The 27,366-nt window shown below is 39.5% G+C and overlaps 1 protein-coding gene across 3 annotated transcripts in view; it reads right to left on the reverse strand.

The window, feature by feature from the left end:
• Window positions 1–27,366, reverse strand: part of Dpp10 (dipeptidyl peptidase like 10) — a 725,523-nt gene that overhangs the window by 323,196 nt on the left and 374,961 nt on the right. For all 3 annotated transcript variants that reach the window (XM_052736764.1, XM_052736765.1, XM_052736766.1), the window contains one exon: window positions 23,043–23,117. In XM_052736764.1, the coding sequence (XP_052592724.1) occupies window positions 23,043–23,117 (75 nt within the window). The remainder of the gene's footprint in view (window positions 1–23,042; window positions 23,118–27,366) is intronic.

The following is a 27,366-nucleotide window of genomic DNA, read 5'->3' on the forward strand; positions in this document are numbered from 1 at the left end:
ACAGACAACAGGTAGCTATGTGGTTTTATAGGAAAAACAAGAAATGCCAACACTATCGAGAAGAGCAAACATCTGAATCCCAGAAGGTGACTCTATCAACAGCCTCCTAAGAGTTCTTTAACATCTTACAGACAGGCATCAGGAAGAACTTTTATCTTTATTGTTGTTTGTTACACAATGTTATAAATGACATTAAGGAGCCCATCCTAACACACACACACACACACACACACACACACACACACACACACACAGACCCCAAAATATATGAATTTAGCTTGTACAGCAACGTAGGAATCCGAACAATGATTCTTCTCAAGAATTACTTGAAATGCCATCTCCTAATCCTTTGCTGTATTTATCTAAGGAGAAGATTGATGAGAGGTGGTTGTTCCTCAGAAGCACTATCTGGAATTATTGATAGCAGTGTGCATGTTTCCATGTGTACCCCGGGTGTGAAAAAAGGAAGTCTTGCTTACAACTCAGGCCAGAGTGCTCACTGCTCTGCATTGCACTCTTGCACTTAGCAGGTATGTCAAGGGAAGGGTATAACACACAGTGATACTTGACGCAAACTTACGTGCCAAGATGGGACTACAACATGTAAACACCACAGGGCACGGTTCTACCTGGGCAGGCTGAAAGAAATTCAGATTTTGGAAATGAAAGACGGCTTGGAGGCCAAAGAGATTGCTTTGTTAATACAAGAATCTGAGTTCAATCCACCAAACCCATGTAGCAAAAGACTAGTGTGATCAAACACGCTTTTGATTCCAGAGTTAGCAAGACAGATTAGGTGGATCGGTGGGGTTCTTTACCAAGCAGCCGATTTCACTTGAAAAATTCTAGACCAATAAGAGAAATGGCCTCAAGAAGTAGAAAGCACCTGAGGAATGGCACTTGGAGTCAGCCTTTAACTCCACACATGTGTGCACACACTACACACATCCACCCCCACACATATGAACATATACGCACATATGCAAAAAAATCAGATTCTTATGGCAGCATGCTTTTGCTGACATGAATGAATTTCTATGTTTTTGACTGATTTCACCCTATACTTTATTGTTACTGGATATGTACTAATGTCCGGTCATGATTCCTGGCCCCCTGCTCCAGCTCAACACAGTCTTTCTATTTATTGTTACTGCATATGTATTAACGTTCAGTGATGATTCCTGGCCTCCCACTCAAGTTCGACACAGCCTTTCCATTAACATCAGCAACTGTGGCTTCTCTGCTTTGTTCATTTACTAAGATGCTTCTGAGACCTGTCAAAACAACTTCCACCCCTTTTATTCTTTGACAGGGTAAAAGACTCAGACTTGGCTTAAGTCATATAATTTCCCAAATGGACTGGAATTTTCTGGCAGACCCACTTAGTGTTTGCCATCTGACATGACCTCAAAGAACCAGAGATACCATCTGTTAAGCAAGACTTCATCTGCATGCTGGTATTGGCTACAAGGCTCTTTGATAGGCTGGGAGACCCCCACCTTGATGACATATCCTCTGAGTCATAGGAGATAACTTTTTTTTTTCAAGAAAATTCTATGCCTTTTGTGCCCCAGAGTGAGCTCTAAAGGCAGGAGCTGTCACTCAAGATGAAAAGTAATGGAATATTTGTGCTCTTCTTTTCATGCCTGGGTCTCTTAAAGGTTTAATATAAATCAGCACAAACATTTCACATGTTGAATATTAAGCTCATTTAGTCATTTTTGAAGTTAAATTCCAAGAAAGTGGCTTCTTTTAATTTTGCTACAATCCTAGGGAAGAAAAAAAAAAATCCTTTGTCTCAATTCTTAGAAGTAACATCATGGATAAATGGTGGGTCACTCCTGTGTGCACAGTCACCCAGCAGTCATGCTGTTCAAGGATAGTCTTCTAGGCCTGATTCGCCCCTGGCATCCCTTCACTCCAGCATGATCTCTGACCCATGCGCTATCTCAACCGCACAGCATTCTTGCCATTCCAAACTGTTGCTAAAGAAGGGGCCTCTACCTTGGAAATTCTCCCTCCATGTAAGTCCAAGAGGGTCTTCTCAATTCCTTAGAAGGACACTTCCATTCCAAGTCCTCTAAAATATAAAGCACCCTGCAAATCTATCACATTCTCTTTCCTGCTTTGCGTTTATCAGTATTCTTCTTATCCACAAATTGCAACTAATTGAGAGCAGGTGAGATGGCTTAGCAATGAAAGGCACTTGCCACCTGAGTTTGATACCCATGGCCCCTAAACATGTACACACACACAAACACACACACACACACACACACACACACACACACACACACACACACAAACACCACTTGTATTCCCCACTATGAATCATTTATTTCAAGAGTACATTACCTGCAAATTTAACTGGGGAAACAACATTCAGTAGGAAACAGACTGTCCTTATATTTAAAAAATAATCTATTTTATTTTTAATTCCATGTAGTGTATGCGTGTGTGTGAGTGTGTGTATGTGTGTGTGTGTGTAAATACTGGGTCCTATGGAAACCAGAAGAAAGCACTTGATGCCCTGGAATTTGAGTTAAATGTGGTTGTGATCTGGTTTGTAGAAGTGGATGCTGGGAACTGAACTCTGGTTCTTTGGTAGAGGAAGTGCTCTTAACTGTTTGGCCATTTCTCCATCCTGGTTCTCACATCTTATTGGGTTTTCCATGTGCTCTCTTCTTTCATCTCTTTGACTATGAGTTTGGGACACTTTATCAAACACAGTGCCCATTGGGAGCAGCCCAGTCAAAGCACAAAGGTGCGGTAGTAACAGTGGGACACTCCCACTCTACACATTCATATGAATCTGTCACTGAAAGTAGAAGTAAATAAAAGCAAAATTAAAAAGCAAGTCTTTTCTCTACACACACCACCCTGTGATTCTTCATACAGTTGATTCTTCATTCTCTCTTTCCATCTATACACATGTCTGTGTGAATCATCTGTTTTTGCTCAATTCTTATCTGTGGTTCACAGAACACTGCGAGTCTACTAAGTAATTTATGGACAGTGGCTGTAGGAATTTGTAATTAATGCATATAATGTTTTATGATTAAAAACATCTTAACATTATAGCAAATATGTGACCTGTGGATTTGATCCTATTGAAGAAAAGTCCGTTTGATTTATTTGACTTTTTTATTCCAAAATTTAATGTTCAAAAGGTTATTTTAAGTCATACACACTACAGATTGAGGTACCAGACACCATTAATGGTCTAATTATTAAAACTGCACATACAGTAGACAGTTCCCCTCAACTGACTTCCATACAGCAGCTGTACACAATACATGTAATAAACTTCTACTTCTCTCATTAAATAAATAAGGATAATAATTATAATAAACAATAAACACCAAGTAGAAGTGTTATTTAAGGCAAACTTCTGAGAAAGAAGTATACAGATATGCTTCAGTCTTTTGATCTAATCATTTCTCAGAACTCTAATGTAATGATAGTCATGGGAGAGAAAACTGGAAATGTCCCTCAAGTGCAGTGAGAAGTAAAAAGACATATGACTTCTGTATTGCAGCGTAATTGTGTGAATTATTTTTCTGAAAACACAGGTCTCTTGTCACTGTATAACTAAATTTACCTTTGCTCCACAATAACATAAAAAGTCAGATCATAAACCTCTAATTGTCATCATCATCCACAATATTGTTTGGAAAACCCCTTGTCTTACAAAACCTTTTATAAAAAGTGTCAATTTGCATTACACCAATAAATGTAAAACTCATTTTGTTCAAAAATTATGAGGTAAGACAAGGAATCATGTATCCTGTTATTTTGGTTTTGTTGAATTATTGCATCTTCAAAATTCAATAATGTTAATTATTAACAAGTTCCCTCCCACAGAGGAAACTATTGTATTGACAGGCACATACCCTAATGAACTAGAGTTGTCAAAAGAAAACATTAAATCTTTCCCATAACTTTATAAGGAAAATGGATTCTTGCTGTGGGATGGTCTGTATGTCAAATGTGTTGCTGATTGGTCAATAAATAAAACACTGATTGGTCAGTGGCCAGGCAGGAAGTATAGGCGGGACAAGGAGGAGAAAAAACTGGGAAGTGGAAGGCTGAGTCAGAGAGACACTGACAGCCGCCATGATGACAAACAGCATGTGAAGATGCTGGTAAGCCACGAGCCATGTGGCAAGGTATAAATTAATGGAAATGGATTAATTTAAGCTGTAAGAACAGTTAGCAAGAAGTCTGCCATGGCCATACAGTTTGTAACCAATATAAGTCTCTGTGTTTACTTGGTCGGGTCTGAGTGGCTGTGGGACTGGCAGGTGAGAGAGATTTGTCCTGACTGTGGGCAAGCAGGAAAACTCTAGCTACAGATTCTGACAAAGCTAGACCATTATGTGGAATATCATGAACAAAAATAATTTTTATACAAAAAGAAAAAAGAAAAGCCATTTTAAATTAGACACTATTCGGGAATTTAAAGATAAGGATGCACAAATAATTTAAGGAATGAAATACATGTGAAGAGTCTCCCATGTGTATCTCTATGATGTTAACAAGCACACAGATGTCATTATCATATCCTGAGCCTGGGTAGTATCTCTGATGAGAAGGAAGCTTTCTTTTTTTTTATTTTTGACTTTTATAATGATTATGATTTATTTCTTAACATATAATGTATTTCTTTTTTTTAGCTTACTTTCCTTTTTAATTTTTATTTTTATTTTGCAATACAATTCAGTTCTACATATCAGCCACGGATTCCCTTGTTCTCCCCCCTCCGGCCCGCCTCACCTTCCCCCAGCTCACCCACCATTCCCACCTCCAGGACTGAGTCTAGCAGGTTGATCTCAGTCCACGGGGGAGGCTTTGCCCTGGAGGAAGCTTTCTTGAGAATGAGGGCTCTGCTTAAGCCAGTCTCCTAGCCTTATTCAGTAAGGTTTCTAATTCCAAGTGCTGAGGATTGAATCCATGCTTTGTACATATTAGGCCAGTAGTCTACCCCTGAGCTACATTCATTTACTTATTCTTGTGACACACAAAAGATTCACATCTTCATATACATCACATTGACATGAAGGTATCACCCAGATCAAGGGCTAGGCACAGCCTGGACAAGGTTTCAATGGCTCAAGGTGAGAAGAATATATGTAGATTTAAATTAAGCACAACGAAATAGAACCAAACAGTGCAATAGATACTTGGTTAGACTTTCTGTACCTTAGATAAAATTTCATAACTGAATAAAGACATTGGTGTTACAAAGAAAGTTTGATATATATTAAATATTAGTTTTACTTTTATTTGGGTGTATGTCTATGTGCCTGTGTGCATCGTAAGTGAAGTTGCCTACAGAGGCCATAAAGAGGATATAAGATCTCCTGAAGCTGGAGTGACAGGCAGCTGTGAGTCACGTGACTCTCCTGACTTGGGTGCTGGGGGACCAGTCCTTGAATTTCTGCAAGAGAAGCAAGTATTCTTAACCAGTGAGCCATCTGACCCTTACACCCTCTTCTCTCCCCTCCCCTCCCCCCATTCACTCTTTCTCTTCCTTTGTGTGTGTGTGGGGGAGGGCACTTGCCTGAGCCTGTGCATGTGTGTAGAAGCCAAAAAAGGACTTTGGGTATCTTCTCTGTCATTATCTTTCTAATTCCCTTGAGAAAGGGTCTGTCACTGAAACTTAAGCTAGGCTGGCAGCCAGCAAGCCCTCCAGTTTCCCTCCTCCACAGAGCTGGTGTTACAGGGGCACATGAGCACACCTGCTGTTTGAGTATTCAATGTAGATTCAAAAGCAGACCTCTCTGCTTCTGCCCACTGAGCCTCCACAGTCCAAAGTAAATTCCTTTTATAATAAACTTTGGTCATTTTATGGTTGAGGGCTTTTAAAAATACATTGGCCTTATGACTCTAATTATATTCTTCATTCCCTCTTTCGTTAGAAATATTGAGGTTTTCTCCATTTGGCTAATGAAGATGCCCTCCAGGCTATACCACTACCTGTGATCTAGTTATTTCCATAACACAATCTTTAACTGTTTGCTTTCTTAAAAGGCAACACCAAGGCAATACAAAGTTAATTGGTGTTAACTCCAAACACTGTTGTGCTGGTATAAACAGAAAACATGGCTCTGGGATTTATTGCTATGGACCCATATTCTGTATTGCTTTGTGTCTTAGTTGAGGTTTTCCATTTGCACTAAGAATTATTATTGTCTTCCAAAGTGGTTGTACAAGCTTGCATTCCCACCAGCAGTGGAGGAGAGTTCCCCTAGCTCCACATCCTCTCCAGCATAAGGTGTCTTCAGTGTTTTTGATCTTAGCCATTCTGACAGGCGTAAGGTGGTATCTCAGAGTTGTTTTGATTTGCATTTCCCTGATGATTAGGGATGATGAGCAATTCCTTAAATGTCTTTCGGCCATTTGAGTTTCCTCTGTTGAGAATTCTCTGTTTAGTTCTATAGCCCATTTCTTAATTGGACTGTTGGGCATTTTGATGTCTAATTTCTTGAGTTCCTTATATATTCTGGATATCAGTCCTCTGTCAGATGTGGGGTTGGTGAAGATCTTTTCCCATTCTGTAGGCTGTCGCTTTGCCTTGTTGACCGTATCCTTTGCTCTACAAAAGCTTCTCAGTTTCAAAAGGTCCCATTGATTGATTGTTTCTCTCAGAGTCTGTGCTACTGGTGTTCTATTTAGGAAGTAGTCTCCAATGCCAATGCGTTCAAGACTACTTCCTACTTTCTCTTCTAGCAGGTTCAGAGTAGCTGGATTTATGTTGAGGTCCTTGATCCACTTGGACTTAAGTTTTGTGCACGGTGATAGATATGGATCTATTTGCAGCCTTCTACATGTTGATATCCAGTTTTGCCAGCACCATTTGTTGAAGATGCTTTCTTTTTTCCATTGTGCACTTTTGGCTTCTTTGTCAAAAATTATATGTTCATAGGTGTGCGGATTAATGTCAGGGTCTTCAATTCGATTCCATTGGTCCGGCCTGGACATGAGTGGGGGTAATGAAAGGCGAGGGTCGAGGGAAAGAGAGCTTGGGGGAGCGGGAGATCCCAGCTGGATCAACAACAGAGAGGGAGAACAAGGAATAGGAGACCATGGTAAATGAAGACCACATGAGAACAGGAAGAAGCAAAGTGCTAGAGAGGCCCACAGAAATCCACAAAGATACCCACACAACAGACTGCTGGCAATGGTCGAGAGACAGCCCGAACTGACCTACTCTGGTGATGGGATGGCCAAACACCCTAATTGTTGTGCTAGAAACCTCATCCAACTACTGAGGGATCTGGATGCAGAGATCCATGACTAGGCCCTGGGTGGATCTCTGGGAGTCCAATCAACGAGAATGAGGAGGGTTTATATGAGCGAGAATTGTTGAGACCAAGGTTGGATAAAGCACAGGGACAAATAGCCAAATGAATGGAAACACATGAACTATGAACCAATGGCTGAGGGGTCCACACTGGATCAGGCCCTCCGAATGGGTGAGACAGTTGATTGGCTTGATCTGTTTGGGAGGCATCCAGGCAGTGGGACCAGATCTTGTGCTCATTGCATGAGTTGGCTGTTTGAAACCTGGGGCCTATGCAGGATTGTTTGGCTTGGCCTGGGAGGAGGGTACTAGACCTACCTGGACTGAGTCTACCAGGTTGACCTCAGTCTGTGGGGAAGGCTTTACCCTGGAGGAGATGGGAATGGGGGGGGGCGTTGGGGGGAAGGTGAGGGGGACGGGAGGGGGGAGAACAAGGGAATCCGTGACTGATATGTAGAACTGAATTGTATTGCAAAATAAATTAAAATAAATTAAAAAAAAAAAAGAAAAAAAATACAGAAACATAAAAAAAAAAAAGAATTATTATTGTCACTATTTTAGGACATGTTATTTATTCTGTATTTGATGGTTTTCAGAATGGACTCAACTAAATACAACAATCTGTCCCTTCTGATTATAGGATTTGTAGGATTTCAAACTTGACATGTTAGTTGTAAAAACATAACTTTCTCCCTGGATGCATGTTAGTATCATGAATGTTCAAGATCCCTTTGCCCTGAACTTAGCATGGGCAGATACCAATCCATATTAAAAATAGGACTGCCACATCCACACAGAGTCCTGTGGAAGTGTTAGGGGAGCCTTCACTCTGTGGAACTGGCTCCACCTTCCCACTGCCCCTTTGTGACAGTAGAGTAGAATGACTATGAAATCTAACACAGTAAAGATATCCCATGGCAGAAGGCCTGGAAATCTTTCTCCAGTGGGGTTACACGTGACAAAACTGAGCATGCTCAAACAATGCCTACTGAAGAAGGCTCATCACAGGAGGTAACGAATCATCAGAGCCTCTCACCTCTTCCAGCTCTCTGGTCTGTTTCCTCCCACCCCCAGGAGTGCCTTTCCCCTTTTTATTAAACTGTTTCTATTTCTATCACTGTTCATGTGTCTCTGCTCCAATTCTTTGTTCCAGGACACAGGAAACTGGAAATCTCAGCAGGTATGCAACCTGCACCAGCAATACTTTGATGTGAAAAGTTTTATTTGTGCAATAAAAAAGTACATATTATTTCCATTCTATGGCAGCCTCTGGACTGAGTCAGTAACAGTCACAGTCACAGTCTCTGGAAGAGTCTGTGAGTAAAAGTTTCTGGAAAAATCTGCACCCTCCACTGAACCACCTGCAAGGCTGATTAACTGATGAGAACTTCAGGGACTGTGGAACAGTTGGAATGCTGCAGAACCAGAGTGAAATTACAATTTATCCTGGGCTTTATTCTGCCTCATTCCTTTCCCACCTTGATGTCTGGTTTAATAAAATTGGGACAATCAGGTGAAAACGTTTGGAATGTATTAACTAAAGAAAACACTATTTCGGTTGAACTATGACAATTTTTGTAACTACAGTAATTTGGTTTCTAGAAGTATTGCAATGGGTTTTTCTAGATTCTTGTCTAACCACCACATTGACACCTGGGAATGGCTGTCCATCACCTGACATTCTTTTAACTGAGCACCCACTGGTTGCTAGCAGCAACAGCCAGCTGTGGGCCACAGCAAGGAAACTCTCAGTGTCCTGCCCACCCCTCTGCCACATGAGCCTGAGCTCTGCTGGAGCTCTCACCACGCTTCTGCCTCTTTCTCCTTGACATTCATATCTCTTCTCATCAATCTTGTCTAAAGAAGACAACCTGGTTCAACATCACCCTTAAACTTCAGACCACAAGCTTTCACTATTAACTTGGACTTCACTGCCAATTTTCAATTATACATGATATTAATTCTATATTCTACTAAGCCATCTCCCCTTCAATCCTGTGATGAACCTTCTTTATTTAAACTAACTTCAGCTGTCTCTCCCTGCCCCCACATACACACACACATAAACTATGAAAGCAGCACCAGCCTATGTAGAATAAGCAATGGTCCACACACACACCAAACACATTCTTTGTTTTATGACTGCTCAGATGGATTTTAAGCTACCCCACTTCACTAGCATTTATCATTTAGTCTATATCTCACTTTGCAGGTGTTACCTAACTTGTGGTCACAGCCTATGTCCCAAGAAGCACAGACTGGCAACCTGTTCTTGAGAAAGCAATTAAAATAGGTAAATTATGGGGCTGAGAGATGGCTCAGCAGCTAACAGTGGGTACTGTTCTTGCAGGGAACCTCAGTTCAATACCCAGCACACACATAGGGCTACAACTGCCTGTAATTCCAGTACAATGCGATCTCATACCCTCTTCTGGCTTTTACAGAAACTTCATTCACATGCACAAACCCACACAAAGAAACACATGCACACACGTATCTAAAATAATGTAATATTGAGAAGAAATATAATAGAAAGGAAATTTCATTTAATATGACCACATTGGCAAGAGAAGTAAATAAATCCAGTGACCAGCAAAGTCCATCTTCAAAGTCCTGCAGTAACACCAAGCTTTAAATAAATGGCTAGTGATATGCACGTTTATGTAGTGCTAGTCTAGGTGTGGTCCCATACACTACTGACTCCTTATTGTCTGGGCTTCCATCTTATCCTGTAAGGTTGTCTGACACATTTTAAATCTCTTTCTGGGAAAGAAGTAGTCCCCCTGGATGGTGGCTTTTCCTTCTTTCAGTCTAAAATTTCTGGTGAAATTCTCATTTCTTAAGTCCATTGTTTCAAAAGTCTGCTAGTCAGATTGAAAGATGTAAGCATTTCTTTAAAATAGCATCATGTCTGCCGGGCCAGTGACATGTTCCTATGGTGTTTCTATGGTTTACTATAGTGAGACTTTATACAATTCAACCAGTCTGTCTCTGAATTGATGATAGACCAAAGAGCCACTAGTGACTCTCATCCCTTGACTTCTACACCTTCTCCTAGAATTTCCCACCTGGAAGCACAGCTGTTCCTATGTGACAGAGTACAACGGTAGAATTAAATGATGAGGTTTAAGGCTAGATAATTTTTCAAGGCACTGCAGACTCCACCTGGCTCTGCCAAATCACCACTCTGGAAGAAGCCAGATGCCATGCCATGTGGACCCTCAAGTGGCCCACGGAGAGGCTCCCGTGAAAACCACCTAGACTCTGGGCTGACAGCCAGTTTTACTTGTCAACTATGTGAGTAAAGGAGTGCAGACATCCTTCCTTCAGCTCAGTCAAGGCACACGATGGCCACAGCTGCCACCTCTATCATCAGTCATGGAAAGTAGCCCTCCAAAGCCAACCCCTTCAAGAGTTCTTTCCCCAAAGTGCTCATACAATGAATTACTGTCTAGACAACCAGAACAGTCCTATTTCATAGGGTGATAGCATTTTTGCTAATGTAGTTATTACCCACGGTGTGTTTTACTGTGTCCTCTGTTACTTTAAAATGATCCATGATAAAATGAATCATGGATGAATAGTGTGTACATGAGTAACAATGGATGCAATGAATGTATTTTCTCCACATAATGAATTATAATCTATTCATTTACTAAAATGTCTGTGATGGGAGCTGCTAGGAGACGGCTCAGTCACTAAAGTGCTTTCCTTGCAAGCATTAGAGCCCCAGTTCGTATTCTTGGCATTCATGTAAAAAAGCTGGGTATGGTGGTACACACACATAGAATTCCAGCACTCAGAAAGTAAAGACAGGCAAATCCCTGGCCCTCCATGACCAGAGAGTCTTCCATAACTGGTGAATTCTAGGTTCAGTCAGAAACTCTTTCTCAATAAACAAGACAGAAAAGTGATTGAGGAAGACATAGGACATGAACCTCTGACCTCAACATGCTCATGAGCATGTCTACACGCACACACACACACACACACACGTATGTGTGTGTGTGTGTGCATGTGCACAGGTTTACCGACACACACATGCACACACAGGCAGGGATTTACTTAACTAAAAAAAAATCCATGTTTACATATGTAGATGCCCATTATAGCAATGCCTATTACAAATCACCTGATTGTTGTAGCACACACAAAGCTGTACAAGCAGATCATTTCCAGATTCCCCACAGATCCTTAAAGCATAAAAAACAGAATCAGGCTAACAAAATGGCTCGGTGGGTAAAGGGAATTGCTGTCAATCTGGCATCCCAGGTTCAATCCCCAAACCCCCCATAGTAGAAGAAGAAAACAGACTCTTACAAGTTGTCCTTTGACTTACACACATGCAACATGACATGCATGATTGCCCACATACATGCGCAAAACATAAACAAGTATACTAAACATATTTACAAAGATGACAAGTCCTATTTCACATTAGGTGGTTACATTTGTGACAAAATGACGAATATATGAATAGCTATTTCACAAAATGCACAGCAGTTTCCAGTACTTTTCTCCAAATTCCCCTATGTCCCTTTCTCGTCTGCATTCTTCTGTATAGCTACATATTTATACATGTGTATGTGTGTATATAATTTTTACTAACATTTTTCCTGTCTTATGACCTTGCTTCAGTAAGGAGAAAGTTTACTAGGCAAACAAATTAACAACTGCAGCTACAAACAAGCAAGGGAAGACAGAAGGTATCAGGATGAACAAACCGTCCCATGTATGAGAACATACTCACTCACCTAGACTGCACTTTCCCTCATCTTGTTATTGTATATATTTGCATATTTCTGTGTAGGTATACATGTTAGTTCAGGTGCTTGCATCTGTGCATATCAGGAGGCCATAAGTGGACATCAGACATTCTGTTCCATCACTTTCTACTTATTCCTTTGAGAGAGACAGTGTCTCTCACTGAAACTGGAGCTAAGCTTGCCCAGCATCCTGCTGCCTCTACCTCCACTCTCTAATACTGAGCTTAAAAGCAGGTACATAGCTATGTCTAGCTTTCTAAGTAGTTGCTGGTGCCACAGACTCAGGTCCTAATGCTTGTACAGAAAATACTATAATCCACTGAGCCATCTTCCCAAGTCTATTTGCAGGTTTATCACTAACAGTATTAGTCAAATTCGTAGTACACCCCCAAATGTATGAAGCTTAATGGCCTAGACAGTCCCATGACCAGACTGTACTCCCACAGACTTCTTAAAGATGTCTGTGTAATTGTAAAGCACTGAAGTATTAAGACCCAGAATTTAATTAGATAATTCACTAGAGAAGAGTTACTTTTTCAAGCAGTAGTGCGTGCCTGATTCATTTTACAGCGATTACTTCTTAGTTAAAACAGATATTTATCATAAAGACGACTTTGTCTATAGACCTACAGCATAGTGTGGTTGCAGCCAAGTCTGGAGAACAGCAAATCCTCTTTGCAGAGCATGGAGTGTGGAGAACAGGCAGTGAAGTGCCGTAAGTGGCAGGGGCGGAGTGGTATATTCCTGGAGCCAGGAATACAGCTCAATTGGTAAAATGTTTGCTTTGCAAGCACAAGGGCCTCAGTTTGATCCCTGGAACCCAAGTAAAATGCCTTGTGTGATGAATACACTGTTGTAATCCCGGAGCTTGGGAAGTAGAAAGAGGAGGAACAGCAGACCAGCAGAATGGGCATCACTGAGAGGCTTTTATCTCAAATGCAATATGGATGTCTCCTGAGAACTACCACACAAGGTTGACTGCCTCCATGTGCAACTGTATACATGTGAATGCATGTATACATGCATAAAATGATACCATGTATTCCCAATATTAGACAGAGGTAAAGGCATCTTTCAGCTGCTCCTTTTGTATTCTGAAAGAGCTAATTCTTGCAGAAATTGTGCACTGTGATGCATAAAAGACCTCTGCAATTACACAAAATACATCTAATTAGTATCTGGCCACAAACATAAAATATAATAAGGAAGAAATCAACAGTGTAAAGCAACGAAGTCCACTTAGCATGCATTTTGAGTTAATTTTTCTTATTTTCACACCGTGTGTGTGTGTGTGTGTGTGTGTGTGTGTGTGTGTGTGTGTGTGTGTATGTGTGTGTGTGCGCACATCAGTACACTGGTCTCAGATGGAATTTGAGAGGGTTGTATCCTGTCAAGCTGGAGTTGTGGGTGGTTATGAGTCACCTAACTAACGTGAGTGTTGGGAGCAGAACTCCAGCCCTCAGGAAGAGCAGTGGCATTGTCCACTACTGAGCCACCCTCCAGCCTTAGCATGCTTTGAAACATGAGCAATAAAAAAAAAATCTATAAATTAGGAAAAAAGTTAAAAAAAAACAGTTCTTTCAATTTATGTTTCTATTTATATTATATACAACACACTGATAAGTGTTCAAAGATGGTTTAAGAATCCACATACTAAATAAATCAAATGGTCCAAAACATCCCACATTGTTGTCGGCTAATACCTACTGAAAAGAGACTAAACATTGGATTCAAACTGTTAATACAAAGATTCCAAGTAACCAAGACACAGGCATCTGGTGAGGGGAATGTCAAAACAGCAGAATGTGCTTTTTAACCACAAATATTCTTCTCAGAAAGATTTGGTTATATCAAGGTTAGTCACACTGGAAAGTTTTGTTTCTATTTTAAAAATAACTTTAAGTCTGAGAAGATAGCTCAGTGGATAAAGATACTTACCACCAAGGTAAACAACCTAAATTCAATCCTGAGGAGTCTATTTTGGAAAGAGAAAATCAACTTGCAAGTTATCCTTTGAACTGCCCACAATTGTGTGCACATGTACAGAAGCATGCACACACACACACACACACACACACACACACACACACACACACACACACTAAAATATAATGAAATTGTTTAAATTCCTTAAAATATTTTCAATTTTATGTCAATGAAGTGCACCTATGTGTCGTTCAGATAGTAACTGTTTACGGAATAGTTTCAAGCATGAAGATGTATAATGACTAAGCCTGGAGAAATATCACAAATACCAAAAGTATCATTGTTTGTGAGTATCAAAAACAATGTATGTCTGAGTCAGTCAGATGGTTTAGCATGTAAAAGTGCTTTTTACCAAGCTGGACAAATGAGTTCAATCCCTGGAACTCCATGGTAAACAGAAAACTGACTCTTGCAAGCTCTCTACTTGTCTTCTATACAAACTTACACACAAATAAATGAAATGCAACTAAAGATTACAAAATATAATATATGCCAAGGAATTTGTGTTAATTTTTTAAATTAATTGAAATTTGGTTTATAATAAATGTGACTAATTGTGGTAATAATTATATCTGAACACAGGTTAATCCCCAGTAGTTCTTAAATTGATGATAGTGTGGTAGAAAGACCAGGGAATCTGTAACCAAAAGGATAGATCCACCCCTATCCCAGAACAGAGCCTATGAATAAGGTGATGGATATCTCTGAGCCTGCTCCCTCCTTAGAATATGGTATCAACATCCAAGTTATGGGAGCTTTATGGGATTTACAGTGATTAACTCAATTCCCATTTTCATAGCACAATTTGAATGGTCAGCAGTTTGCTCTGTCTTATATAAACTTGCTTTGATAGAGATAACGTAAGAGCAGGGTCACACACAGGAAAGAAAAACCTTTAATCCACATAGTCTGTCACTCACGGACAACTTTCACAGCTTAAATCAGCAGTGGAGTGGATCAACCCTGGGATATATATTCTAGTATAGGATACAGTAGTAAGAAGGAACATCCTATCATAGAACTAGTGAGAACCATGAATAAGTTCTATACAATGTTTGAGGAGAAAGAGTATAAACCTAAGTATATGCTTCATGAGATTATTCATATCAAGTAGAAAACCATCAAAGCTAAGCAGTGAAATCAGGACAGTGGTATCCCGTGCAAGTGGTTAGAAACGTGTTTGGAAAAGCTTTGATTTCTTAACCTGGGTCATGATGACATACACATGTTTGCTTTACAGAATTCTGGGTTCAGGAAATACATATAATATGTGAGTAAAAATTCTTTGATATATTTAAAGTACCAATATATATTTATGCATCAACAATCTGAATACAAGCAAATATCTTCTTCTACAATCAAAGCATGAGCCTTTCTCTCACATGTGATTCTAGTTACATTTTTAAACTTTTTATTTATTCTTTGTGGCTTTCCCATAATGCATTTCAATCCCATTCATCTCCCCACCTCTTTGTATTCGCCCTCTTTCTTTACAACATACACCCCCAAAATAAAACTTAAGATAAAAATAAAAAATAAAAATTTAAGAGGAAGGAAAAAAAAGAAAAGAAAAATTCCATCTTGGAAGCAGTAGCTTGACACAATGAGTCACATGATGTACCCTTTAGTCCATATATCTCTACTTGCAAATGTTCATTGCAAAGTCATTGGTCTGGTTTGAGGCCTTTGGTTTCTGCTACACTATCTGTACTGGAGCCTCACTGGGTCTCTTGGATATCCTGTTGTTGAGCTGTGTTACAGAGATCCTGCAGCTTTGGATCTGCAGGACTGGCCCCTTCACATGCTCCAACAAATCATAGATGGAGTGAATGCTAGGGTGGAAGAACTCATAGCCCTGGCTGGGCCTGGGCAGTTGCAGGGTTGATCAGTCCATCAGGTCTTCCTTATCCTCACCACTAGCTCTCTAGCACTGCACAGCTAGTTCACCATTTGCAACAAGGAGCAAGGGGTGGGGCTGCTTCTCCTGCTTTTATTCCTGCAAGTAATGTTCACCCACAACTATACCACCAAGGACAGCTCTACTGTGTTGCCCAGGTAAGGTGAAGGGGCCATTCTTCTGAATGTTGCAGCTGATGAGGGCCAGTGTCATCTCTTTTGCTTGCTACACGTGAGGCGGGAGGAGGGGGAGAGGGGAGGGCATCTTTCCTTTGCCCTCACCATCACACATGGTAGACAAGGGGGGCAAGGCCAGCTCTCACAGTTTCATGCCCACTGGGCTTGCTCTCCTGTGCCCTCTAGTAATATTTTATTTACTTATTTTAGTGTACATGTTTATGCATGAACATATATGATGTGTGTGATACGAGTTTCATAACATGTGCATAGAGGTAAGATGACAATGCCCAGAAGTCTGCTCTTGCCCTCCAAGATGTGGGTCCATAAGATTGAACTCAGGTTATCAGATAAGTGTCCTTACTCACTGAGAAATTACCAGCCCCATACATAAATATAATCTGGCAGAAGAAGTAACAACTTGGAAGGAAAAAGGAGGTCAGAGCAGGGCTGAGTTTTATAAAGTGAAAGGGGGTTATAAAAGTCATAAACAAAAGGATTTGAAACACTAAAGAAAAACAATACACACACACAGGAGAGAGAGACAAAGAGAGAGAGAGAGAGAGAATGAGAATAACATAGGACTTTGTATCTGGTAGATGATATTTTAGTAAAGTGAGTGGATAAGTGTGAATGTGGGAAATAGTAAAAAATTGAAATTTACTTTGACAATTTTTAGTAAAAAGAAATGTTAATCATCTAGTGCCTCCACAACTTTCAAAGATTGTGTTATGTTAAAAAAAAATCCTCCTCTTTTTCCTGTAGACCTCATACCATGAACATTGGTCCATAAGGATATATTTTTGCTGTTGGTTTTATTTTCTTAAAAATGTTTAATTATGGTGTGTGTGTGTGTGTGTGTGTGTGTGTGTGTGTGTGTGTGTGTGTGCTACAACATGTAGATAAGGAAAGGACAACTTGAAAGAATCAATTCTCTCTTTCCACTATGTAGGTCCCAGGGTGCATCTTGGGTAGTTAAGCTTGGTTGGCAGGAGACTTTGTCCACTTAGCCATCTTATCAGTACCTATTCTAGTTTTCTGTTTCATATTTTGTTTCATATTTTATAATTTTCTTCTTTAAAGGTAATCCTAAATTATTCAACTTTTTCAAAATAAAGAGAATAGCTACTTCAGTTTTTGTGTTGAGAATTGCCTTAGTCACTGTTCTATTGCTATTAAGAGACATCATGACCAAGGCAACTTCTATAAAAAGGGCATGCTTACAGTTTCAGATTCCATGATCCTCATGGTGGAGATCATGGCAGCAGGCAGGCCAGTAAGTGCTGGAGAAGTAGTTGAGAGCTCCATACTGATCCATAGCAGAGAGAAAGACTCTGGGCTTAGCATGCACTTTTGAAACCTCAAAGGCCAGTCCCAGTGACCCACTTCCTCCAATAAGACCACAGCTCCTAATCCTCCTAATTCTTTCAAATAATGACACGTCCTGGTGACTAGCATTCAAATATGTGAGCCCGTGGGGGCCATTATTATTCAAACCTCCACAAGAATAATTAGTGGTACCATCTGGACTGAACGGACAGGGCACTGGCACAGGATATCTCACATCATCCAACATCTCGAATAGATACACAGTTTCTCTGAAACTAAATACTGAACACTACCAAGACAGACAAGAGCTCAATATAGATGGGGGTGAGATGTTCAAGGAATGATAACATGGTGCGATGTGTTTAGTATGTGATTCTCTTTCCTATTTTTAACATATCTCATTCACAAATCTTTAAAATTCTAACAGCTTTGCATGAAAAAGTTAATATGTAAACAAGTACACAAAATCTTTCTCATCTATTTCCAGTAACTCACAGTAGCAAAGAGTTCAAAGACTTTTTTATAATTTACATATTTGATGAAATAAATTGAACCTTCATTTTCATAAATTTCAAGTTTTAGAACTTTTTTCACATACACCTTTTCACTAATTAGATGTTTTTATTTTGAATTAATTATAAATTCTTATGTAGTTATAAAAAAATTTGGAAATGCCACTTATCCTTCAGCTAATTTCACCCAATGTGAAACTATAGTACAAGAGCTGGTGAAATGGGGCCCCTGGCAGTGGGATTAGCATCTATCTCTAGTGCACGAGCTGGCTTTCTGGAGCCCATTTCCTATGGTGGGACACTTTGCTCACCCTTGATGCAGGGGGAAAGGGCTTGGTCCTGCCTCAACAAAATGTACCAGGCTTTGGTGACTCCTCATGGGAGGCCTTACCCTTTCAGGGAAGGGGATGGGAGAGGGGAAGGTTGGAAGGGAGCAGGAAGAAAGAGAGATATGTGGTTGGTATATAAAATGAATAAAAAATTTCTTAAATTAAAAAAAAAGAGTTGGTAAAGTGCCTCTGTGGGTAGAGGTGCTCAACACTTCATGACCTGAACTCTATCCCTGGACCCCATGTGGTAGAAGGAGAGAAATGAGTCTTGCAAGTGGTCCTGACTTTCACACACATGCCATGGCACATACATTCCCCCGCCACACACACATATATAAATAAATAAACACATGAAATTAAAATTATTTAAATAATAAGTCAAAACATTTTTAGAACTCTATGATTCCAGTGTATTGACAGGTACAGAGTCAAGACCCAGAACATTTCTCTCCTGACCAAAAAAAATTGTTACACACAGAAAGGGAAGTATTCTAACTTTTGGTCTCCTGCCTGAGAAATTCTTACTCTCTTTTCTTTTTTCCTTATTTCAAGAATTTTTTATAAATAGAAACTTATACTCAGTCAGTAGATTTGGGAATTGCCGTTTTAAAACTCATTTGTAAGACTGGATATTCACTCATGTTCATGCACATATCAAATTATTTTTCCTTTATATTTATGAGTTGTATACTGTCATATGGGTCTACAACTATTTAGCAATTCACAAATGAAGGAACATTTGGTTTATTTAAGGTAATAAACAGGGTCTCATATATCCTAGCCTTGGTTCAAACTCTCTGTGTTGCCAAGGAACTTGAACTCTGGACCCTCCTTCCTCTACCTCCTAAGTATTGGGATTACAGGCATGAACCATTGTGCTTCATTTATGTGGTAGGTGGTGAATAAATGCCAGGATTTATGTATGCGAGTAAAACATTCTGTAGATTGAATGTACCCAGGTCCCTTAAGTAATAATTAAAAATAAAGTTTCAAGGTAGTCCTGGGCTACATCATGTTATCTTATGTCAAACATTAGTAAGTAGATAAATAAACAAACATACAATCAGGCAAAGGAAAAAGTAAATAATTAAATACTGCTGTAAGTATGTACCTAAATCACTCTGTATGAACCTAAGTTTCATGTCACTGGATAAACTACCATGGAATGCCCCTGCTGGTTTGAGTGGTAGCATAAGTTTGATTTTTATAGACACCACCATCAAGACACACATAAAACAATCATCAAGATAAGCAATACCCTCTTACACAATCCTAGCAAAAATATTGGAATGATCTAATTTTTCTCAGTGCTGCTATAATTTAATTTTAACAGTGTCAGGTTTTTCTTTAAATAATTGATCCATCTTTATAAACATGTGGTGACCGACGTTAGTTGTACTTTTAAGTGGGTTCTACTAGTGCTAATGACTTTGAAATGATCGGCCACGTAAACAGCATCTCTCACAAGTTCTTTTCAGGTGTGGGTCCCTCTTCTTTTAATATATTTGTTTTCTCACTGATATTAAGCTTTCCATTTTGAGAATCCTTTGCCTCAGTGGCTTGTATCAGTCACTTTTCTCTTGCTGTGATAAAGCACCATGACCAAAAGCAACTTATGGAAGGAAGCATTTATTTGGCTATGATTTCAGAAGGATAAGTGTCCATCATGGTGGGAAAGCATGGCGGCAGCAGGCATTAGGCATGGTGACTGGAGCAGAAAGCTGCAAGATACATCTGCACCTTAAGCACAAAGCAGAGAGAGCAAACTGAAGTGAGACTAAGTTATAAATTCTCAGATCCTATCCCCAGTGACTTGCTTCCTATTCAAGGCCACACCTTCTAAGCCTCTCCAAACAGAAACACCAACTCTGGACGAAATGTTTGAATGCCTCAGCCCATGCCGGACAGCTCCCATTTAAATCACCATATGAATCCATTGCTAAATATGCTATTGGAGATATTTCTCACAGGTTCTAGCTTGAATTTTTATTATCATAGTGAAGCTTTGCATAGAACAACAGTTTTCAATTTCATAGACTTCATTTCCAGTGTAAAAGCTAAGGAATTTCTCGCTAGTCTTAGACCTTAAGACAATTTGGGGCAATTTTCCTGTTTCTTTATCTATTACATATATTTTTACATTTGGATTCATTCTGAATTAATTCTGACTTTACATAAGAGATGAGAAAGAGGTTAGTGTAGCTGATATTTTTATTTTATTATGTTTTTTTTTTCTGTTCCATTTGACTTTTGTCTCTTCTCCCTGTCTCCCTTTCTTCCTTTCTATTTAAAAATATTTTATTACATTTTATTTAGGTATTTTATGTGTGTTTGAGTGCACATCAGTGTAGATGACAGTACACATGTGGAGGTAGAAGGAAAACTGGTGAGAAACAGTTCTCTTCTCCTACTCTATGGGTCCTGGGGCTCAAATTCAGATCATCAGGCTTGGTGGCAAGCACCCTTACCCACTGATCCATCTTGCTGGGCCCCTAGTTCCTTTCTGCCTATGGATATCTATTCACTTCAGCACCATTTGCTGAAAAGACTATCATTTATTTGTTGGACTGCTCTTGTACTCTTTCCATAACTCACTTGGCTACATTCAAGAAAACCCACTTCTGAGTTGGAGATTCTCTTTCACTGCTATGAATGTTTCTCTTGTTTATAGTTCTAGCCTTGGTCGCAATGATTGCTACCACATTCTAACGTATCAGTGTTCATTGGGTCAGCAAGATAGTCAGTGGGTAAAGGCATTTGCCACCAAGCCTAGTAATATGAATTCAATATTTGGGACCTAGATGGTAGAAGCAGAGAAGCAACTCCCCCAAACTGTCCGATGAGTGCCACACATGTACCTTGAAACACACACACACACACACACACACACACACACACACACACACACACACACAAAATAACATATAATCAAAAATAAAATTTCATTATCTCTTTTATATGGCAGGTCAAATGTAAATTCCCCTATGTAACATTAATTGATAATCTAATAGTATATTTTAATATTTTTCTCTTTTTCACACATAAAAGACATATATTTCTCACTATAACATATCGCTTACAAAATCTGCAAACTAAGAAAACACAGAGAGAGCAATAGTCAATCAAAAACACAAAGATACTTAATGGGAACATAAGCCTGTAATGACAATCTCACCATCTTTCTCAGAATGGATTATTTTCAGTAAAAATATAAACTTTAAGGATACACATCAGATGTACACTCCAAAAGGCTAAAACATTAAACATCAAGTCTTCTGAACTGTGAAATGTCATGTGTTCAGAGAATTTTGATGCATTATATGAGGCTTTCTGCCTTAACTCCATAAATTTTTATTGTCTGTCCTAAAGCTCATAAAACTTCTCTGAATAATCTCCCATCATTTAGTCTCTACAGAAACTAATGTGCTGAATTGCCTTTTAACACTTACTTTGCTTTTTAACTGTGCAAATTATATCTATGTACAAAATCCTCACTTGCCATATGTATGTTCTAATTGTACTCTATAGCTGGAGAAGAATAATGAAGCAGTGACTGAAAAAAAGACGCTTGTGTTTGCTTGAAATTAATTTCTTTTGTTGTCCTACTTAGGGTATTTTCAGAGACTATATATAACTAATACTCAAATGCCATCAGCAGTGCTGTGTGGATGGCTCAGTGTGTAAGAGCAGTAGGTGTGAAAACCTGAGAATCTGAGTTTTAATCCTCAGAACCCTGGGACAACACAAATACATAATATAAGGTCTGTGAGTCTATTGCTTCTATGGAAGTGGAAAGCAGAGACAGGAACATCCACAAAAGCTCACAGATAGTAAGTCTGGTGCATAGAAGCAGAAAAATAGCAAAGAGATTCTGTCTCACACAAAGCGAAATTTGAGGACTAACACAGAGATTGTTCCTGGCCTCCATATGTGTTTCCTGGCATGCACATTATCTGACTTTATACAAATGTATGCATAGGTGCTCACTCATTCATGTGTACACACACACACACACACACACACACACACACACACACACACACACACCCACACACCCCAAATATTTTTAAATTGTTGTCTGCTAGAAAAATGACTCAGAATGGGAATGTCCCCACTTGCCACAAGTAGAAAATTTACAGATTGTGCACAATATCCATAAAACAAACAAGCAAGCAAATAAATCCTGGCTTGGCAAGATGGCTCAGTGAGCCATTAAGATTGCTGACCTGAGTTCAATCACCAGGACCCGGATGGTAGAGAGGACCATCTCCCTCAAGCTGTTCTCTGACCATCACAAGTATTCTGCAAAACATGGATGCCCTCCTAAACACACACACACACACACACACACACACACACACACACACACACACACACACACACAAGGAAAACTGTACATGCCACTAAAGCATATGCTATCCATTATTTGAAACAATATTCTCCTGAGCCCAGAGCATAGCTAGTAGGAAGACTTTGACCTACATACACCCAAGTCACTTCCCTGGGTGCTGATGGGTTTATCCTGAAAACAAACACTCCTCCGTCACATTTTCTGGAAGCTAAGGCATTTGTCACTGTCCCCTGACAGTTTGTTCTAGTTATTCGCCAGTCAACTGTTTTGCCTTCAACCTTTTCTTTACCAAAGCCACGACTGCAACATGCCAGAGCAGTTCTAAATATAACTCTGAACTGCCATCTCCGTGTCCTCAGAGAAAGGTTTCTGTAGGAAGAGTTCCTTTACCTGCTTGACGTCGTATGCCAGAAGAACATACTTTAAATCTGGGGAAACTGAGTGTCTGGATGCTTTAAAAGTTACCTAGAAGAACAAAAAGAAAAAGAGAACTGATTATTTTAAGAAGATGAATAACAAAGAAAGTGACTTGAATATTGATATCAAATATGGGAGAAACCTAAATTGTCAACATATTCTTCTGAAATGAACAATGTCTTTCTTTTGAAAACTATTGTGGTTAATCTTTGAGAATTTCATATGACCTTTGTTCAGAAAAGGATTGCAGTGGTTGAAGTCCAGACCATGTGGGTGAGATATCAAAGAATCCAACTAAGGAAATCAGGGGGGTTACCGATAATACTAGAATGCCATATGATGATATTGCTGAACATTTGTTAGCTTTTACTTTTTTATGAAGAAGAAAATGTTGTTGATGCAAAAGATAATGGCACAGCTATGGCTCTGGGTGATATGGATAGGTTCAATGGGATGATTGTAATTATAGCGTCCAACATAGGTCATATGTCCAGCACACCCATGGCAGACTCCAGGGGTACCACCCTCTGAGGACTGGTAGTCAAAGATGGGTAAGAGTCTGTTAAGTGGACCAACCAAATGTTGGGGGGCCCCTGAGGGATGACAAGAGTAGAGCCAAGGACCCTAATTCCCACTGTTTGCCTAAAAATTTTTAAAATAAATGGGTGAAATGAGGCAAATAAGACCAAGCACCAGATGAATGGGCTAAGCCTCAAGCAAAAAAAAAAAAAAAAAAAAAAAAGCTGTGACATGTGCAGTAGTGCCTTGACCCACATGAGCCTGAACCTGGACCATCAAGATGACAATGGCCAACATAGGACCCAGGGCCAAACCAAGAAATGTCCCAATAGCTACAGAAGCAAAACCTGCCAAATAGCCTTAGCCGTTTGTTTAATACACAAGCTTGCTTGCAATCTCCCAGAGTCTGTGTCATTGACTCTGTGTCTTCTCACCCGCTGCCCCCAAGGGTACCCAGGTCAGTAGAGCCAGAATAGCTACAAAATATGGAAGAAATCTAAATTGTCAACATACTCTTCTAAAATGAACAATGTCATTCTTCTGTAAAACTATTTTGGCTAATCTTTGAGAATTTCATATGATATAATTTGAACTAATTCACTTCATTAACAACTCCTCCCCAATCACCCATTCTACCCTCCCATCCCTTCCTACTCAACATTTAAAACTTTTTTCTTTCCCCATCTATTCCAGCTTGTATTGCCCAGCTAGTCTTGGGAGTGAGGCCTGCCTGGTATGTGGTTGATGTACCAAAACATACATAATTAAAGAAAGCTCCTTCTTACTCTCCCAGCAGCCATAACATACCAATGCTCCTCAGCTGGTGGAGAGTTTCTTGCCTCCCTCCCTCCCTCTTATTGGGATTTTGTCTGGCCAGGTTAGTATTGGTCTTGTACATACTGCTGCAATCACTGTGAATATGTTTAAATATAAGTTTTGAAAAACCTCATCTAATAGTTCACTAGAAAAGACATAAACATATTTTTTATGTGCAAATACTTAAAAAAGCAATCTTTTTATAACTAAGAAATATGGGGCTAGAATGATGCTCACTGGTACAGTGTTCATCTTACATGCAGGGAGCCCTGGATTTATGACTGCATAAGTGGGCATCCAGGGGATAGAGATAAGAGAATCACAATTTCAAGTTCATTTTCAACTATTTAGCACATTTGAGGTGAGTCTGGTATAAATGAGACTCTGTCTCCTAACAGAGTGAAAAAATGTTGAGTCAAGTGTGTGCCTCATACCTGTAAATCAAGCCCTAGTGACGTTGAAGTAGAAAGACTACTTTTCAAATTCATTGCTAGTCTGGGCTAAAAGTGATGTCCACACTGGGTTATATGCAATCTCTCCTCTCTCCTCTCCTCTCCTCTCCTCTCCTCTCCTCTCCTCTCTTCTCCTCTCCTCTCTTCTCTTCTCTCTTTTCTCTCTCTCTCTCTCTCTCTCTCTCTCTCTCTCTCTCTCTCTCTCTCTCTCTCTCCCTCTCTATTTTAGGTTGCTATCTATATAGTTGTATTTGTGATATATGTTTATATTTGACACAAATACACACAGAGACTTTGTGTTGTTTTTATATGTGCATTTGTGAGCTATATACTTATGTCTGACCATACACATACATGTATATCTCAAATGCATGTAAACATACACACAGACATAAAGGGTCATTCAAATTCTGAAATATCCACAATGCTTTTATAGTTGCATGTTTTGTTAATAGAAAGAAAACATACATTAAATTTCTGTGTGCTGCCATTTTCAGTCTGTGCTTTTTTTCTGTTTAACTCATTAAGCATTTGCATTTAAGGATCCATCAAAGACAAACTTTCTTTAAAGGGAATTCCCAGGGTAAATCAGATATAACACAAATACATAACTAATTGTATTTGATACCAAACAATTACTATAACTACAGAGTACCTGATGGATTCCGAGCTTAGAATTTAACAATTGAACAGATCTGGTGACAGAAGTAATTTAAAATGCATGATGAAAGTTAAATACATTGAAGGTGGAGAAATGGTTTTACATGAAATACAGGCGTTTGTTGAATTCTTATCAAAGGGGAAGACAAGAAAATTGAGTTTATGGGAACAAAAATAAATAGCCTGAGTACTTTAAGCAAACTAGGTTGTTTGCATGTTATTTGCAGAGACATGCCTATGTAAATAACTTTGTACATCTTACTTCAAGGTAACATCCACACAAAGCTCTCCAAGGAAAATAGAAGAAGGCAGAGCTCTGTTCTTCTCTTTCCATTTCTTCCTTCTTCCTACCCTAACCTTCCCCTTTCAATGTTACCCCCAAGACATGGGAAGGAGGAGGCTTCCATACAATCTGTGGGCAGTGGTTTAAGCCTCATTCATCCTGATCTAGATGTTTACATTGAAAACAAGGACATGAACCATATCAACCATCTAACTTTGCATGCTGAGGATTTAAGGTGTCTTCTGGGTAGTGATAATGTCAATATACCAGGAAGATGATACTTTCCTAATCCAAGAGCAAGGCTCCTGTGCTCAGGCCACACCTGAGAGTACCCTCAGATCTCTTCATCTTTCTCTGCATTTTCATTCTTTGATAAAATAGTGTTCTCTGTCTTGCCCTCTGCTTAGCTCTGTGAGACTTTGTCAGAGAGCCCTGGCCCTGCAGGTTACCAGGCTCTAAGACAAAGGGCTACTACAACCAAGACATGAACAAGACAGACTCCTATAGCTCAGGGGTCCAAGTCAACCTGACCACTGTCACATTCCATGGGTGAAACAGAAACCAAGCCACAGTCTTCTACCCTAAGAAGGAATGTCCCCTACATCATATGCCAATTTCCCTTAAATGGGTCTTGGAGCACAGAGTATGAACTAATGATCTCTTTACAGTGCAAGCTCCCCGGCCCCCTCTTTTGAGAAATCTTTAAAAGGGGACATCATGTTTCAACTGTGGGTTAAGACTATAAATCTTTTAGGCCATACCCCCATGCTGAATGTTGCCAGCATTCTTAAATTATTTGCCTGAAAGGCAATTACTCAGTGCCTCCCTGAAGCTCCATCCTTCTCCCCTTCTCCTCCTCACCAAAACCCAATACTTCTGGAGGATTTATCTCGACTAGAAGAGGTAACAGAAATTTCACAACTTTCAGTCAAGCTGGATAGAATACAGGTAACTGCAGGATGTGGAATTTGTAGCCAGAATCTAAGTGTGACAGTTTTGTATCACCTAGTCCCCTAACTTGTGGCATGTAGTACATGTCAGAATTCAATGGAATTCTGGGATATTCACTTGGTACTGTCAAACAAAATTACAACTTAAAAGCATAAATTGCTTTATTTCCCATTCTGGTATTTTATATTTCATTATAAAAATATAAGGAATCCAATGGTAGGGAACAATGCATTTGCTTTCAAAGATCAAGAAGTCTCTTAAAAAGAAGCAGAAACAAAGAACTATGAAAAAGTACATCTGTCAGTTCCAAGTCATCTTCTTGAGAAACAGAAACAAGAAAAGACAAGACAATTAAGACCCTGACTGATTCACATCAAGTGGCTCGAGTTATCTCTCCTATGAGAATTAGGACCTTGGGAATGTTATCAAGGCTGTGTTTGGAATGTCCTGCTCTGACAATTTGCTGGTCTCTCCTTTTTTTCTGGCCTCAGGTTAGGTTTTGATTTGAAAGTATAATTTTGATTTTTTTAATCCAATTCACTGACATCTAAGAGCCTTGCAGAAAACAATGTTGTTGGGTTTTTGTTGTTTATTTTGTTGGTGTTGTTCTGTTGTT

Source organism: Peromyscus californicus, unplaced genomic scaffold, assembly GCF_007827085.1.
Source record: "Peromyscus californicus insignis strain IS unplaced genomic scaffold, ASM782708v3 Scaffold_14__1_contigs__length_90479793_seg_2, whole genome shotgun sequence".
In the NCBI taxonomy this organism is placed as follows: Eukaryota; Metazoa; Chordata; class Mammalia; order Rodentia; family Cricetidae; genus Peromyscus; species Peromyscus californicus.